Source organism: Vicia villosa, linkage group LG4 (assembly GCF_029867415.1).
Source record: "Vicia villosa cultivar HV-30 ecotype Madison, WI linkage group LG4, Vvil1.0, whole genome shotgun sequence".
NCBI classification, from domain to species: Eukaryota; Viridiplantae; Streptophyta; class Magnoliopsida; order Fabales; family Fabaceae; genus Vicia; species Vicia villosa.
This window is the reverse complement of record NC_081183.1, coordinates 45,638,435-45,654,250: the sequence shown is the minus strand read 5'-3', so window position 1 is coordinate 45,654,250 and position 15,816 is coordinate 45,638,435. Positions and strand designations below refer to the sequence as shown.

Sequence of the window (15,816 nt, the reverse complement as noted above, 5' to 3'; positions counted from 1 at the left end):
TGTTATAAAACTAACTAAAACAATAGAGAGATCAAAGAGAGGAAGAGAATGGAGAAACTAATATTGTATTATCTTCTTCAAGAAGTACTATTTACATTGCAAGGTGGACCTTATTTATAGGACATTAGGAAGGTGAAAAATCATAACCTTACTATACCACTTAATAGGGAATATGAAGATGAAAGATTAGAATACATATGGACATCCACAATAATATTTGTTCATAACATTATTAAAATATAAAACTAGTATGCTTTATATATACACTTACGGTGTAAGTGTAAACAATCAATGTACACATAACTTTTCCCTTGCTTAAAATCATATGAATAATTAGTTGGTTTTCAATAACCTAATTTAAATAAATTTATGAATAATTTGCATGTCCATATTTATTTTGAGCACCCCTATGTTTGAGTTTTGAAATAATAGTTAATCATCAATAAGAGTAATGTAGCCAAGAAAAGTTATTTTATCTTTAAAACAAATATATTACAAGGTGGGAATAATTAATACAACACATTATATGATACAAATAGAGTATATTACAAGAAAAATGAAGTATGAATTAGATTGTGCAGTACATCTAATCCAACTAGCATCTTTTCTCCCTTTTTGGGTCTAAATGTAACTAATCTCCTCACCCCCATTTCACCTCAAACTCCAAAAGGTACAGCAGATTCAAGTCTAACGCGATTTAATCGAACAGTTCCAAGAACATACTCTGGCAGCTCTGACTCTTCTTTTGCCTGCAAATATGCCATTGATATATGTGACTCAGGAGTTTGATGAATCCAATTGGATATACTCATTCACTACTACTAGCACAAACTCAATTAGAATGCACAATACAGACGTAGACGTGAGACAGAAAGATAATACAATAAGAAGACTAGTCGAGAAGTATTGTAACTAGAAATGGCCCAAACCTCTATTAAAATTGCAAGGTCAACGACTAGACTTGTGACATATCCCAGAACAAGGCCAACAACACTCCTGGCTACCGAGGATGATCCAATATCCACATCTATCTGCATTATACAGAGAATTTATTACAATGTAAGAAAAGTTTCAGGTGTATTCTGATGCTAAATTCTATGACCAACATCAAATTATACAATTCATGACAAATCTTAACTTTCTATTGTAGCTTTACCTCCAAAAAGTTATCTTGTTTGAAGTATTTACAATTCACAGCCTTCCCCAGTAGGCAAGCTTTTGTTCCAACAGCTCTCTTGACCATCCAATATCCCTTTACCAATTATAAATCATGAGCTACACAACGCGTATAGAAATAAAAAAAGGTCATATTGACACTAATCGAGAATCACACACCTCAACAATACTTGGAATTAGTTTGAATCTTGAGTCTCGAAACATGTCATCTCCATCCAAAAACTTAGCCAATAGAGAGTCTTTGTTTATAGGTCTTTCGGATGCGTAATACAGAACCAAACTGTAGTTTGGTTTAGCTGGAATCTGGGATTGATAACAAAGTAAATCCACCCTGTTAACTTATAATATCATATGCAAGAGAAGAGATATCAATACCTGGAGATTAAATACAAGGATAAATGGAAGCTTTTTCCCAGCTTCGCTCTGAAATTCAGAAGGGGAGGATCGCTCAGTGTAGTGAATTTTATTTAATATAAAACACTAAGCATCTTGAATCAATTGTACAAGTACAGAAAAAGGTTTTGCTTTATTTCGAATGATTCGTTACAATACAATAGCTAACCTATCTAAATAGAATCTTATGATATAAAGCCTTGTAATACCAATTGTACCTGAACCATACTTTTACCATGCAGTGCAACTTTATCTAGAGGTTTATCAACCGTTAGCCAATCAATTGCTACGAGCTTGAGAAGAGGATCTCCTCCAACTACCTGCATAACAAATTTCATGATATGTTCGTCTAAATCTTTAAAACTACAGATTTCAATCTTCGAAAATTTCAATACTGTTTCTCCATTGGGACAAAAATAAGTGCAAGCTGAAGCATATTTACTAAAAGAATTAAACTTAAATTCTGACACAAATTTTAGCTCATTTTCTTCTGTACTCAATTAACATATTTGCAGATGTCACCCCAAACCATTTAAAACACTATCTGAATATTGAGTAAATGTTCATATCGATTATTATTGATAAATTATTATCTCTAAATTGAACATCCCGCCTAAGTCAAGTCTTTTTTATGCCATGTATGATCATAATAGTTAAATGGTCAACTCACCTTAGAATTATCTTTTAGATAGTTTTTTCCTCTAATCTTAAATCCTTCACCACTAGGAGTCGTCCAACAGTTTGTATCATTGTCATCATTTCCTTTGCGCAAAGAACCATGAAAATCACTGGCATCAATTTGTATAGGATTTACATCAGCATCTAATTCTTTGCAGTGATTTGGAGCTGCAAGCAGAATGACAAAATCTTTCAGACTAAAAGTTTGAATACATATTTTAAGCTGTCATGGAAAAAGCTGACCTGATGTTCGCTTCAAAGGTAAAGCTGTCATGGCCCATGAAATATTCTTTAGTTTGACCTTTCGATCCTGAAAATTTTGACAAAGTATTAAGTTATAGAGTTTTTAAAGAAACGCTGCTTCTTCTCAGTTTCAGATCAGTAACACACAAACAACATTAGTTTGTATTGCAGATTTTGTTGCAGCTGAAAAGAGTTAAGGAGACCTTATTCTCAAGATTGTCATCTTCGTCACTTTCTTCATCTGAAGTCGATGAATCAGAAGCCACTGCATCATAAAATTCCTCCTGGACTTCTGCATTTTCATATTCAGCTCTGGACAAAGAAATACTAGAGATTTTGGAATGAACAACTGTAACAGTATCTTGTTGGTGGAGTGCTGGATTGGCTCCGATATATTCCTTTAGACCTACCATTATTTAACCGGAATTAAATGTCACTATGTTAAAGACACGTTCTTCTGAAAGTTTGAATGTCCAACGATTCTAAAGTCCGGATATAAACAAGATGAAAACAAAAGTTCAATTCCTTTACCTGCCACTTGACACAACAATGCATAAGGGATGCTCTTCTCAAATTTTGTGCACTGGCTGTTCTTCCATCGATGCCAGTTTGTAGAGTGTATCTCTAATGTGTGCGTCACTAGACATCTTGGTAGATTCGATCCCATTGGTGTGTTCAAATTTCTAATCTCCCATGTAGATGCTGCATCAGCAGCATCACAGTAAAACATATATGTTGATAAAATTTGTGAATTATCAATCACAAACAAGTATATAGTAATGTAAAGTATCCCTTGTTCTTCTATCGAGATTTCAATACTGATTTGAATTGAAAGAAAGACAAAGATATAATAAGTTTCTGTCTGAACAAATTTAACATGCCAAGCATCGAACAAATTTATGTGATTATTCTTATGTTTGTGGAAATGCCCCACCGAAAAATATATGCTCCAACAATGAAGTTAAATTACAGGAATAATATATCTTACGATTAATTTTTGTACGTCGATAGCCTATTCTCGGTGTCTTTTTCTTATGTATTGCTGGAAATTGCAATATAGCTGCATCAATTGAACGTATCAAGTATGTCAGGCTAAAACAATCCAGTCAGAATATAATATAAATATATAATTCCAAGCATCCTAACCACTTTGCATGTCAGATTCTTACTGTATGTTCCATCTTGAGCATGAAACCATTGCCTAGAGAATATAAAATCCCGCTTCGAGTGCCATCTGGATTAGGTTTGAAAACAAACTCATGAATGGACAATTTTAAAAGTAAATGAAAATAAAAGTTAACAGAATAACAGTCGACGCCCTTCACGCACCAAAACAAGCAAGTTATTGGAGATTAAACAACCATTGATTACCTAGTTAGATACTTGGGATCATATGTCCCATAAACGACATCGTAATGTCCATCGTAAGATTCTACTAGCTCCAAGTCACCCATCAACATATCCCACCTGAAAAATTAAATATGCTAATAACTGATTCACCCAATATGCATTAAATCCAATGAAGACTCTTTCATAGAAAACTTACTCATATCTTTTCCTCCGGTCAGTGTTTAAAAACACTTCAAAAACACTATCTGCAGTTGCATCAATAACACCAACCGATTTAGCGAGGACACCCTTACCATTCTACAAAGCATAAAGCAAATGTCAAAGCAGAAAACACACACACACCTATCTATCCCATTATAATAAAGTAAAATACTCATTTTCAATGTGAAAAGCTTTTAGGATATGGAATATAGGACAATTAAATTAGTTAAGAATTAGTCAGTAGAAGTTAGTTATTAAGTTGATAAGACTTTTAGGTGGTTGTTAAGAGTTGTTATCTTGGTAACTCTTAGAAAGTGTTTAAACTGTGCTCAAGGTTTTAAAAAATGGTCGCGGTCGCGTAAAAGTTTTCACGATTTCGGTCGGTACAGGTGTATTGCAGTCGTCGCAGTGTGAATTAATGACAATTTGTTCTTCAATATAGAAAACGGTGATAACGGTATCGATATCGGCAATTGCCAAAACCGTTTTGTCGCGGCCATATTCACGGTCGCAGACCGTTTTATAAAACCCTGACTGTGCTCATTTGGTAGAGGGGGAGGATAGCTTTGAATAATTAATTTTGTGACTTGATAATTATCTAGTGTCATATTAGAGTGCTCCTTTGAGGTGCCCTTATGTGTAATTCTTTCTCTATAGTCATTCCTACTATCCCATTCAGTTGATAGTAACAAAAAGATATTCAAAGAATTATTCTTTTCTCAATTTCGTTGATCAATCTTTATTCTAGTTAAAATCATGCTCTTGTTTACTTAATTCTGTCCAGTTTGAGGTAATTCTTTCTTTCACAAAGAACTGATCCTTACATAAGTGCAGGTTCAGACACAAAAATGTGGGACACGACATCATAGAAGTTCAAAGATAGAGAATGCTTAGCAGTAGGCATTGAAAAACACTTTCCAGATCCTAGGCTCACTAGTGTGGTTATGGATCAATTCTTCTTATGGGCCTGGCTGCTACATTAGGACTGCTCCTAACTAGGGATGTCAACTTGTCTCCGTTAGCGGGGATCCCCATGGGAATTCCCCGTTTGGGCCCCAAATGCGGGGAATTTTCTCCCCACGGGGACGGGGATGGGGAACAAAGTCTCCCCGAAGACACTTTGGGGACGGGGGTGGCGTAAATATTCCCCGCCCCGTGGAGTCCCCGCCCCGCCTAAAATAGCATAATGTCCTGAATTTATGTATAATTTTAAATTATTATGTAAGTTTATTTTTCATTTTATATGATTAATCTTATACAAAAATTAAAAATATATATGTATTGTTTGTAAAAGAGTGGGATCTAAATGATTATTTCAGTTTTTTTTTTTTTTAAATTTTGGTGGTCATGACACTCAATATTATAGATTAAATATTGTTAAAACAATATATTTATCATAAAGAAATAATTTCTAAATTTTTTGTGGTTAGTTTTTGAAGCTTTTACTATTAATTTGATTTAAAATAATAAATAAAAAATTATATTTATGGATCTCCGCAGGAACCGCGGGGATCTGTGGGGACCCGCGGGGACGGGGATGGGGGAGAAAATTCCCCCGTAGCAGGGACCCGAAGCGGGGATGGGGAATAAATTCGAGGGCGGGGATTGTGATGGGAATGTATCCCCCGCCTCCGCCCCGCCCCATTGACATCCCTACTCCTAACACAGCGGATTGTGAGTCAGATTTATGGATATGGTTATGGTTATGAACTTTGTTTAAGTTTTGATTTTGAGGTTAATGTTTTCATCTGATAATTTTTATGCATGCGCAGATAAGTATATTGAGTTCCCATGAGTGTGATTTTGAGACCCATGCTAGGATCATCGAATAAAGATTTTTCAAACCCCTCCTGATCTTGTGTAGATTCTCACATTCTTAGACAATATTGGAGCCTATTCTAAACTTGTTATCAGGCAATGGTCAATGTTGTTCCCCTGGCAGTAGTCCATGCTCTAGATGTCGATTATTGGGTGTGAGAGGTATGTTGAGGTCGGTTAAGAGTCTCACGTCGGGCAATATGTGGCCTAAACATATGTTTACTCAATCCTCACCTGAGAAGTCGGCTTTGTAGGGATAAGTTATGACTAACCCAAATTCTAAGATGGTATAAGAGTCGGATTCAAGATCCACTGGACCACATGTTATCAAGTTTCCGCTATCGGGTCACCTTTTATTTTATACACGCACCAAATTCAAAAGTGTTGGACGTGAGTCGGTGTGTTAAGAGTCCCACATCGAAAAGTATGTGGTATGAACATATGTTTATAAGTAGGGGAAATCCCCACCTTTCAAGTTAGTTTTGTAAGGTTTAGTTAGTCAAACCCCAAATTCCAAGGAGATCCTTTCGTTACTCCACCCATATTAGCCCATGCTTAAGAAGGCCAGTTATAAGAATGAGGGTTTGTGTTGAAAGTCTCAAGTTGACTAGAGATATGACCTAAGAAGTGTATGTAAAGCTAGCTAAGACAATCCTAACCTTACATGGAGCAATTTTAGTTTTATTATTTAATTAATAAAAAAATGTGATTGGTTGTGTGTAAATCCAGGTGTTATAGCTGTGTCCATTTAAGTATTTTCCACCTTACATGTTACTCTGTGAGGTCTAGTTAGATCCTAAGCCCAAATTCTCAAAGATTCATTTGAATCTGAAATCCTACTACTGAAGTTGATTTTCGGATGTTGTGACCACTTCCTATACGTGAAAGTTTCTGTTTGTAAATATTGTATGATGTGGTTGCGGATGGTAAGCAGTGGAAGTTTTATCAGAGCCTTGACCACTGATACCATCTCCAAAGACAAAAGAGTCTGAACAAAGTGATAGGAACTGATTCTGTTATAATGATCATCATCAGTTACATTGTACAACTTTCCTTTCCCTTTCAACAATCAATAATACCGGAGTTTTAAACTATAAAATCAATCTTTGATTCTTAAAGCTAAAATGATCATTTAGGGACAAGTTAAGTTGTATATCTGAACCTGATATTGTTAAAGCCAAGCACTGTATTTTCATTTAAAATGACACACAAATGCAAACCAAAATAGTTTTAAATAAATATATATGCATTATGCCCAAAACCTTATACATACCTTGTGGCTAGTAATATCCTCAAAAATTCTAATACCTGAAACCACAAATAAAAAGTACCAGGAAGGATAAGGATAAATCCAAACTTCAAATACTAGCATAATCATCATCATTTATCTTTGCAGTCTAAATATACCAAAGAATGGCCATGCTGGAAATTCACCGGAAGACACTGAGTCAACCGGATAAGCCAGTGAGTTTTTCTCCCAATAGGCTCTGAATACCATGTTGAAATACGAGAGAATAAGAGGAACTGTGTGTCTGAATAGCACTACAGAAGTTGTATTATATAGGGAATTACACAGCTAATTATGTTAATTACATAAAGAATCACTCTCATTTTGTTACTCAATTACAAATTCCCTCTCTCGGAATAAGGATTATCTCAGCTTTCTCGCAGATATCCAAACCCATCACACCCCGTAAGGACTAATTCCACATATCTGTTAGATTGTCCATTGAATTCACAAAAGAGGTCTTTGTGTCACCTAAGAGGACTTTAAATGAAGTGAAAATTGAGACAATTTTGATTTGAACAGGAATACAAAGCTATTTTGTTATCAAAAGAAAGTTCATTGGGACATATCTCATAAAACAGCATCTAATTGTTAACAGATTTTTCTTTTGACAATATTACACCCTATTTCAAGCCATATATGAGTGTGGTAAAAGAGAAGTACCGGACATTGTTCGAACACATTTCCACTGATGTGCCTCAAATGCATCTCCAGTATCCCCTTCAAACCCATCTGAACTACCAAAAACCTTTGATGATAGCCTTAGAAGTGTCTCTGGGCCTTTAAAATGAAGCAGAAAAAATAATGTCATCAAATTATATTAGTTCAGAACCACAACTACAAGTTTATGCTTTTTTTATGCATATCAATAATTTGTTTTTGTTTAAAATAAGAAAATAAACATAGGCACTGTCTCACCGGTAAAATATATAACAGGTGGTTTATGGAATCGAACCACAATATAATGATGGCATAAGAAAATCGTAAATACACGTCATGAATTGTTAAGCTTGTGACTAAAAAGTAAAAACATTAAAAGCTCCCTGATGAATATTACCAATCAAACAATGTTTATCAATGTACCTTGGCCAATTCTTATAAGCTTCCTCAGCCCAGATGCATAGCGCCTCACTCTAGGTCGATGTGCTTCTAGATTGATCCTTCCACAATAGAAGAGAAGTGACATGCCAATTTATGACAAGTTGAAAAACACAGACTATAATGTTCATGTTTATATAGCAGATGGTTGAATAATTATGTCGCGGAGAAGAAAAAGCATACTCAGTTTCCATGTTTAGTCTTTCTCTCGCACTGACTCCTGTTGACAGCTCATGCTCAGCCTGCAAAGAAGATATATTGAATAAATTCACAATTAGGCGACATTCATATAGATAAAAAAAGTTCCATAATAGTTCATAGAGGAAACTGAATACACGCGCAAAAACAAATTTTCCGGCCACCACAACTAGACTTGGATAAAAAAAGTTACATTAGAGTTATTTTCTCAGACCTGGTTCTTGGCTTGGTCAAATGCTTCCATCCATCTTTGTGCTTCCCCAGCCGTAGCACAAGCAACCTTGAAGAAAGCATAGTTAAAAAGCTCAGTTCTATACTGAACAAAGAAAGGGTAATGCTAACTTGTGCCCCAAGAGCACATGTTAAGAAAATATAAATGAAATTTTTGTATTGAAAAAGTATATAGATAAATTAACTATGAACTTTTAATCAAATCAATACACAATTTTCAGACAGAAAGTTTCTATATCCAACACAAACATTCCATTTATAGATTTCTAAACATGTGCCCTTGGGGCACAAGTTAGCATTACCCATAAAGAAAAGCCAACAGCATGAAGCAACTTCTTATAGTGACAACTGAAAAATAATTGATTCTAGTTCATATATACTTCTTAAGAGTTACCTTGTGTTCCTTATAAACTTTACACACAAGCTAAAAGAATGCAATACAAGAAGCAGATTTCTATCAATCTGGAATTAAAAGAAACAATCTGAAAGTGAAAACTTTAACTTACTTCTCCTTTTCTGGTCTCGTCTAATCGATTGTAAAAGCGTATGACATAAAAATCCTGTGAAAGAAATTGAAAGTCAGTTAGTGTACATCAAATTTAGTGGAGATGAGTTTTCACCTACAATCCAACCATTGATATGTCATAGTTTACTTAACCAATGATTATCCTCTGTAGCACCGATACCTCCAAAAAATGTGTGTCTTGTTACTGTTACTGTGAGACACCACGCCGACATTTATAATTACATGTAATTTATTTTATTTTTTAAAAATTATTATAGATGTCATCGTGTCCAGTGTTGTTTCTGGTGTGTATGGAATTATATATATATATATATATATATATATATATATATATATATATATATATATATATATATATATATATATATATATATATATATATATATATATTGAAATCAAAATAGAGAAGTTTGTTGAAGGAGAATATAGCATGAAAAGAAATTTTGAGAGAGGAATGCAAAAAGAAGATAATTAGTTACCCCATTGTTAACCTTTCGACGGCCAAGCTCCTCTACCATGAGTGTGGGACCAATGACACCTTGCCTAATAGGTTTCTGAAGAGAAGATGAAAAATGTCAAGATAGGACAAAGATTGAAGAGAAGATGATAAATAAGAATGAAAAGGAAAAAAAAAAGTACAATGCCAGGGTTCTCATGAGGATCACGTTTGTACATGGAAACACATTTGCCTCTAATGAAGAGGAAACGAAGGTGACAATATTCACGGCCAATTGAATTCACGCCAAGGTGATAAACCCAACCGAAATACTCAAACATTCCTTTCTTTTATCAATCTGATCCTCCACCTACACTTCAAGCCTCCATTCTGAAAATGTTAGATTCAAACTTGTAGTTGTTTCTATTTTTTTCTTTGCTATTTTCTCTTCATTTTCTTTTCTCACAAACTAACTCTTGGCTCGTGTTCGGTGCTCCTTAATATACGTTCCTTCTTGTTTTTTCATCACAATTTAATATTGTTATTTTTTATTATATGTTTTTGAAATTTTGGTATCTACATAAACTAATTCAAATGATTAATCTCACCTTTCACTTATAATATAATAGCTGAAAATTAAAATTTTAACTTTCACATAAACTAAAATTAAGTATAATTGTCAACTTAATGGTCATGAATATATTTCTTTTTACAAATATAAATTATTATTAAGTATATGACCGTATTATTTAAATCCAATAAAAAATAATTGATTAAGTACTAATATAAGATTAAATTTATGAAAAAAATAATATTTTTTCTTACAATAAAATTCTTAGAGATACTATTATATGTAAATTTATCTGGATTAAGGATACTAATTGTTTCCAGATTAATCGAAGGTTATGTATTCAAATCCGACCCTATGCACGCCCTAGAGTTAAAGCATTTTGAGTAAGAGCTTTTTCATGCATTGTAGTTCTACACGGCTCGAGGAATTAATCTACGTAATTGTATAGAGAATATTTGATTTCTAATATATATATATATATATATATATATATATATATATATATATATATATATATATATATATGTATATATATATATATATATATATATATATATATATATATATATATATATATATATATATATATATATGTATATATATATAATTTTTTATATAAATTTGTGTGAAAATAACAATTATAAAAAATATAACATAAATAAATATGAAACTATAGATTATATTAAAATTATATTAATATAAATAAAAATTAAATATATAAGATGATTTATTTCTTGACCTCGACATTAAATAATAAAATTATAAATATATAATATTTGAAGAGTTGATGAAAAAACTAGAGAAAATCCAAACTAAAAGTTTATAAGACCAATTTATAAATATTTTTTCTTTTGGTAGAATTAATCTCAATATAATCTATTATTGATTTCTATTAATATAATTAATAAATTGACGAGTATAAGTTATATTTTTAAAAAATTGAATGATCATAATTAAAATATATGCTAACGTAATATAAAAAAGATATTTTTATTATCTAACACTTAATCATAAATACCATTTTACAAATAAAGAAAATAATGTCATAAATAATTATCACTATTTTATTCTAACCTATAAAAATTTTATATTTAAAATTGTTACATGCAATTTCTTAAAGGTTAAACATACAATATTTTTAATTTTTATGTAATTACCATATAATATTTTTAAATTTATGATAGTTATTCATATCTTAAATTGTATTTTGATCTTTTCTTCTTTTCTAATTTTTTCTTTCCAATACACTTCTTAAATATTATTCGATTTAAACCACCATTTCATTCACACTCCTTCAAAAAATATGTTTAATCAATAGATAAAATGTCTATTATAAAATATATAAAAATATCATTAAAAAGTTAAAAAAATATACGTATCAAAAATTAACTAAGTAAAATAAATCATATAATAAATAAAATTATAAAATAAAGATAACACATGTTTGTTATCAATAAAAATAGGTTCCAAATATTTTGCCAAACTATATATTAGAATATTTTGAAATATACCTGTTAAGAGGTTGATTCAAGGAAAACCAAATTAAATTTTCTAGTTGCGTAAACCAAAATATGATACTTTTGATATTGCCTTTATTTTTAATTAGGAAAGGACTCGTGTATTCGCACAGGTTGCACAAAGTTCAAATAAATTTTATATAATTATGATTAAGAAATATATATATATATATATATATATATATATATATATATATATATATATATATATATATATATATATATATATATATATATATATATATATGAATTAAGAGAAAAAATATTTTAAATAATGATTGTCATATAAATATTAATTTAATTTAACAGATTGTAGTTGTTGTCAGAATATACATAAAAAAATATGTTAAAGAATATATGAGTATATATATGGTGTAGTACACTTTACACAGAGATAAAAATTTCAAACATCATATGGGATATTACACTTCCAACTTAAACATAACAACATATAAATCGCATCTAAACATATACATAACACATACCTTCAGAATAACCGATAACAATCTGTTTAATCTTTAAATTTAAAACAACTTTCATTACTACGCAGCGGATACACAAAATTTCATTTAAAATGACATAATCTCATGTCTAACTCAAAACAATTTCAAGACATCAAGTCTTTAATGAAAATAACTTAAAAATTCAGCAACATAAACGACACGCGTTCATCCCCCCGAGTGCTACGTATCAGAGCAATGACACCGACTCGAGCTAGCAGCAACTAATCCTTCATTTGTGACTACCTGCACATTGCCTGTATAAAGGCAACGGCCAAACAAATAAAGGATGAGATATCTATCAATATAAATAAGATCATGAAAGACAATATATTAGAGTTCGAATTATAGAAATTACCACATTGCGACATATACGTCACAAATCACGTCACGTCACGTCATTATATCAACCAAAACGGTTCAATTCACAATACAAGTCACGCAAATTCATAGTCGTGCAAAATAGAATGAGACTCTAACAAATGCACATGCATGTGGTACCCAGGACTTCAGCCCCCATCGCCAATTGCCGGTTATTAAAGGCATCAAACAGACATAAGCCTTCGTCACTATTTTGTCAATCCAGGCCATCACAAAGAATGCAATTGTATGCGACTCGTTGAATGCAACATCACATATATAATCACAACAAAATCGTCACGAGGCATACGCCTATATCACAATCATTACCAATAATTAGAGATAATTCATCGTCACTTTATTTCCTGGACTTCATAAAATTCGCAGAAATAGTCGCTTCACAACATCGCAATATATCACATCATTAATGGTTGTAGGCCTACAACTTAGTATCAACGCATCACAACAAATTCACAACAACATAAATCAACACAATTACTTCACGGAAATAAATCATTTGGCCATAAAGCCTATAGAACTTTCTTGCTAATAAACAGTGGAAATTCACCAATTCACGTCACCTACCAATTTCACATATTCACAAAGTAGTAGCATCACAACAACAAACCAATGCCAACAAATTAATACAAATAATCCAACGGCAATTCACATTTTTCAACAAGTATTCGATGCGACAATTGTAACACCCCAATTCTATCCGATAAATTATTCAGTAATTATAATGAACAATCAGAGTTATTCAAAAACTTTATCAACAATTGAGATGTCACATTTCATCATCTAAATCATATACGGCATTCACGCCTTCACATAGATACATAGCACATACAATTAAAACGTACAAATTATAACATTTAATTTAATCCTCAAAATCACTTCATTAAATAATTATTTTATCTCGCAACGGAATTCACAAAACTTCACAATTTTTCAATTTAATCACAACATCTTTTCAATATAGCTTTAAGCTACAATTCCACAATAAGACATCATTAAAAATTCGGCAACCAACAAATAATTAAAACACGCGTTTATCCCCCCGAGTGCTACGTATCAGAGCGACCACTGACTCGACTCACAGCATCTAAATCTTCATCCAAGCTATCACCTGCACGTTACCAGTATAAAGGTAACGGCGAAACAATTAAAGGTACCGTCAAATTTACTTCTCTATTTCAACCAAAATATCATACGTCACAATATCTCGCATAAATTCATATTCAGATCACAACAATTCACATAAGTTCACACATCAAATCACATAAACTCATAATCACATAAATGAAATGCGACTCTAACAAATGCACGCATGTGGAACCCCGGGCTTCAGCCCCCATCGCCAATTGCCAATAAATAGAGGCATCAAAACAGGCATAAGTCTTCGTCACTGTTTGCCAATCCAGGCTGTCACAAAAATGCAATCACGAGGCTCAATGAATGCATCATCACAACACATCGTCACAAGGCATTCGCCTATATCATAAATGTTACCAATAAATAGAGGTAACTCAACGTCACTTTATCTCTTGCATTTCGCAGTAATCACAAAATCACATTCACAACATCGCATCGTCACTGGCCATAGGCCTAAAACTTAATATCACCACATCACAACAGCACGTCAACAACAATGCATACACAACAAGTCAACATTTATAATCGAAAATCATCACCAATCTTCGTGAATAATACAACGGCAAATCATAAAATTCATAATGTTCATCGTATCACAACATCGCCAAAACATCACCAAAAATACGGATACCGAATCATTTCCGGACACGCCTAATTTATTCTACTCGGTTAAATTAGTCCCGGTCTACCATTTATTTATTCTCTATTCACTAATTATTTATTTTTTTTTTGTCACTGATATGTCGCTAATCTATTACTCTGCTACTTCACAAAATTATTGTGCTAAATACTAACTTGTTGTTATCAAGTTGCTCTATTAAACATCACCAGAATTATGTTCTACTGTTACTGTCATACCCCAATTTTTGACCCTAAGATCATACATCATTTGCATATCAATCATCAATCAAGAAGTTTCAACTTAGAACTCTACTTGTGAAATTGTGCTCAATTCATCTGCAAGGGAATCATCAAGCACCAATGTTTTTTTTTTGGATATGTTGTTTTACTAACCAAAATACCAAAAATATTGCCTTGTGCTTTTGTATGTTTGTGTTTTATAGGTACCAAGTCAAAATATCCATCAAAAGGGGCATTTTTCAACATTATCCCTGTGCAAATCGATTTGCATAATGTGCAAATCGATTTACATAACTGATTCTGCCCTAGATTTTGCTTCTGCCATCAGTGCAAATCGATTTGCATAATGTGCAAATCGATTTGCATAACTGTTTTTGCCCCAGATTTTGCCTTTTTCAGCAATGTAAATAGATTTGCATAAAGTGTAAATCGATTGCACCAGTGCAAATTTTGAAGAATGAAGACAAATTTCAGCTTTTGAAGGTGATGACATCATTTGCAAGTGTGGGAAGCATGACTTAGTTCTTATATTTGATTTCCTAGATCATTTTATCATAAACCCTCATGTGATCACATCAATACCATTGGATCATAATTTTGGCACCAAATTCATTTACCAAACCTAAATCAATTTTCCAATCCTAACTCCAAACCACCAATAATCCCAAGCCTAAATCCTATAAATAGGGGCTTTCCCCTCTTCATTTCTCAAGCTTTGAAAGCCAAAGAAACTCTTGCTCTTTCTCTCCTCATCTCTCTCAAAACCCTCACTCAAAGCTCTTTTCTTCTTCCATAAAAAGTTAGTGAGTTACATATTGAACCTCACTAACTTTGAGCTAAATTTTCATCTAAACACTATTTTCTTCATCAATTGTGAGAGATCAAGGCTTGTGGTTGTGTGTTCTTGAATAAGATTCAAAGTTTGTGAAAGATTTGGTAAAATTCTAGATCCTTTCCATAATTCAAGATGTGATCCATTGTTGTTTATGTTTGATGCACCTTTGGTGCTACATTGTTGAGTTTTGCTTGCTTACTTGGTACATTTTCGTGCACAAATTTATCCAAGATCACAAGGTGTTTGGTTTTATGTTTAAACAAGTTTCCTTCTCTTTATTTTCTACTTTTTTGAAAAGTTGTGTTGTTCAAATCGATTTGCATAATGTGCAAATCGATTTTATATAACTGATTTTTGCGCAGAATTTAAAAATAGAGTTAT

At 32.4% G+C, this 15,816-nt stretch overlaps 1 protein-coding gene across 3 annotated transcripts; it reads right to left on the bottom strand.

The window, feature by feature from the left end:
• Positions 1-462: 462 nt before the first annotated feature.
• Positions 463-10,045, bottom strand: LOC131599126 (protein ENHANCED DISEASE RESISTANCE 2-like). Of its 3 annotated transcripts, none has more exons than XM_058871591.1 (22): positions 9,840-10,045; positions 9,680-9,754; positions 9,181-9,234; positions 8,658-8,723; positions 8,429-8,487; positions 8,231-8,307; positions 7,811-7,927; positions 7,133-7,167; positions 4,037-4,137; positions 3,862-3,957; positions 3,660-3,724; positions 3,479-3,550; positions 3,022-3,192; positions 2,694-2,896; positions 2,491-2,557; positions 2,240-2,415; positions 1,788-1,889; positions 1,552-1,599; positions 1,336-1,479; positions 1,157-1,252; positions 930-1,031; positions 463-749 (listed from the first exon to the last, which is right to left on the bottom strand). In XM_058871591.1, the coding sequence occupies exons 1-22, from the start codon at positions 9,975-9,977 to the stop codon at positions 657-659; spliced, it is 2,157 nt and encodes a 718-aa protein (XP_058727574.1). In that variant the 5' UTR covers positions 9,978-10,045; the 3' UTR covers positions 463-656. The 3 variants fall into 3 exon arrangements, with proteins under 3 accessions (XP_058727574.1, XP_058727575.1, XP_058727576.1); XM_058871592.1 differs by having other exon boundaries at positions 9,874-10,010; XM_058871593.1 differs by having other exon boundaries at positions 9,866-9,986.
• Between the last annotated feature and the right edge of the window lie 5,771 nt (positions 10,046-15,816).